We start from the raw sequence: 2348 nt of genomic DNA, 5'->3' as shown, positions 1-2348 counted from the left end.
AAAGAAAGAAAGAAAAAAGAAAACTCCCTCTTCCTAAAAGTCCTTCAACTTTTTTCTGGACTGCAGGACAGCCTTGTGGGAAACTTGTCTGATTGCAGCCCATCTCTTCCAAAGGTTGTAATCATTCTTGGTGATGTTGGTCTACAGAGCAGTCAGAGACCAACTTCCTCCGTTAGCTGCACTCTCTCTGTTCCTTGTGGAGTTTAAGGGGGCAGGGACCATACTTCTATTTAGCCAGCCTCTCTTTTCTTGCATGTAGCCTGCTGGGGATTTCTCTAGTCTGTGCCTGTCTTTTCTAACCTTTGTAATTGCCCTTGATGGTCCTGGTGACCCCAATAGACACAGCTCACCTTCTCCAGACAGGAAGCAGTATTCTCTATATCAAATGTCATTTTGTGCTTTTGTGTAGCATTGCTATGAGCTGGAAATACTTGGCAGCACATAACAACAACAATACACCATGAGAGAATAAATTTCTGTTTGTTAAATTCATGTATTTTACATATTTCTATTATTGCTGTACTAAGATATCAAGGACAGGTAATGTCTCTTTCCAGAGAGGACTTCTGAAGCACATCATGATGAGGGAGTAAAGCTTTAATAATATAATGATGATGATGATGATGATGTTGTTGTTGTTATGTACTGTCAAGCTGTGACAACTCAGAGCTGACTCTCTAGCAAGCTTCCAGAGGCAGTAAATAGCAAGAGAGGAGACTGCTCATCTTTCTCCTGTGGAGCAGCTGGTAGATTCGAATCACACTCCTCTGGGTTGCCAGCATAACTCCTTATCACCAGGCCACTACAGCTCCCTAATATAACACTAGGATGACACATTTATAACTTTTATTTCTGAGGTGCATTTTCCAATCTACCAGGATTCTGATGGGTCAACATTTCCCTGCAGAGAGTGATGACAAGACTCAGGATAGACAAGCAGAAAAATGTCATTCCTCAGGAAGCAGTGACTGGGACAGGAATGGACAATGGAAGTAAAAGGAGTAATGCAACATCAATTTTTTGAGACTTATGGATATTTACAAAGAGGTGGCATATCCTCTCTAAGAGTATTTATACTAAGGAGTGACCACCAAAGGCTATCTCCTTACTACATAGAGTGATCTTAGCTGAAAATAAAATAGGGCTGAGAGATAGAGAAGAGTCAGCATCTTGTCTTCATTTAAGCACTGGGATCAATGCCACTCCTGAAATAAAATCCCTCATATATCTCAACTACTTAAATTGAAATACATAACTATATAAATTGCCTATTTAAGCTTAAGCTGTGTTAAGTTTTATCCCCTATCATCAGTAACTAAAAGAATTCTGCCCAAAATACAGAAAAAAAAATTTAATTTTGTGGAAAAGAGGCTTTTCCTGTGTTATTAACATGGACACTTATCTAGCTGCCTGGTTTGGGGAATGACACTGGACTTCTATTGTCACCATTCTCAGTTTGCTCTTACCTGAAAATAGTTCAAAAGCACGCCAGCCATAGACAGTCCCAGGCCTGCAAATATGAAGGGCAATGTCACCTGAAGACCAATGGACCAGGTGGTCTCCGAGAGAGGCTCAGTCTCTAATTGTTTGGGAGCCACCTTCAGGGTTTCAGGAGCACTCCAGAGTCCATCTCCTGAGGCTGCTGTGGGTCTTCCTGGGCTTAGAGACCGTGGCAGCCCCAGCGTCTCCGGCCTAGCAAAGCCCTCCAGCCTCCGCTGCCGTGTCTCTGCCCTCGCCATGCAGGCACAGCTGAGCTTCTGACTAACCTAGAAGACACAAAGAAGCAAGGGTTGTAGGAAAGTACTCTTGATTTCCACAGAGTCTACATCCTGTAATCTCCCTTAGGCTTTCTGTCCAGTCACACAGGCTGGCATCATTTAGGGCCATTCATAGGGCTTCACTCTTTGTGTTAAGATCGTTTGATACCTCAAGTTATGAGTGTTTATTTACATAGTTAATTTGAATGCCTGTGAAAAGTAAACAAAATAACCCCAACACACTCACAGATAAGAGCACATACATGAAAAAAACATGAGTCATGTTGTTGTTATGTGCCGTCGAGTTGCTTGCGACTCACAGTGACCCTATGTACAACAGCCCTAAACTCTGATCTGTCCTGTGCCAATCTCATTGCCTCCAACACACTCATCCTGATTACCCCAGTCACTGAATCAGTTAACCTCTTAGAGGGCCTTCCCCTCCTGCACCTGCCCTCCACCCTCTCAAGCATGATGTCCTTCTCCAAGGACTGGTCTCTCCTTACAACATGACCAAAGTATGTCAGACAAAGCCTCAGAATCCTTGACTCCAAAGAGCAACCCCATTTAACCCTCTCCAGGATGAATCTG

General features: G+C 43.1%; 1 protein-coding gene across 2 annotated transcripts in view; it reads right to left on the bottom strand.

Moving 5' to 3' along the window:
- Positions 1 to 1739, bottom strand: part of SLC41A3 (solute carrier family 41, member 3) — a 99966-nt gene extending 98227 nt beyond the window's left edge. For both annotated transcript variants that reach the window (XM_006895165.1, XM_006895167.1), the window contains exon 1: positions 1467 to 1739. In XM_006895165.1, the coding sequence (XP_006895227.1) occupies positions 1467 to 1739 (273 nt within the window). The remainder of the gene's footprint in view (positions 1 to 1466) is intronic.
- Positions 1740 to 2348: the final 609 nt, after the last annotated feature.

The sequence above is a fragment of the Elephantulus edwardii genome, unplaced genomic scaffold, assembly GCF_000299155.1.
Source record: "Elephantulus edwardii isolate Elephantulus edwardi_28Jun2011 unplaced genomic scaffold, EleEdw1.0 scaffold00161, whole genome shotgun sequence".
NCBI lineage: Eukaryota > Metazoa > Chordata > Mammalia > Macroscelidea > Macroscelididae > Elephantulus > Elephantulus edwardii.
The sequence above is the reverse complement of the archived record's forward strand: the minus strand, read 5'-3'. Positions and strand labels throughout refer to the sequence as shown.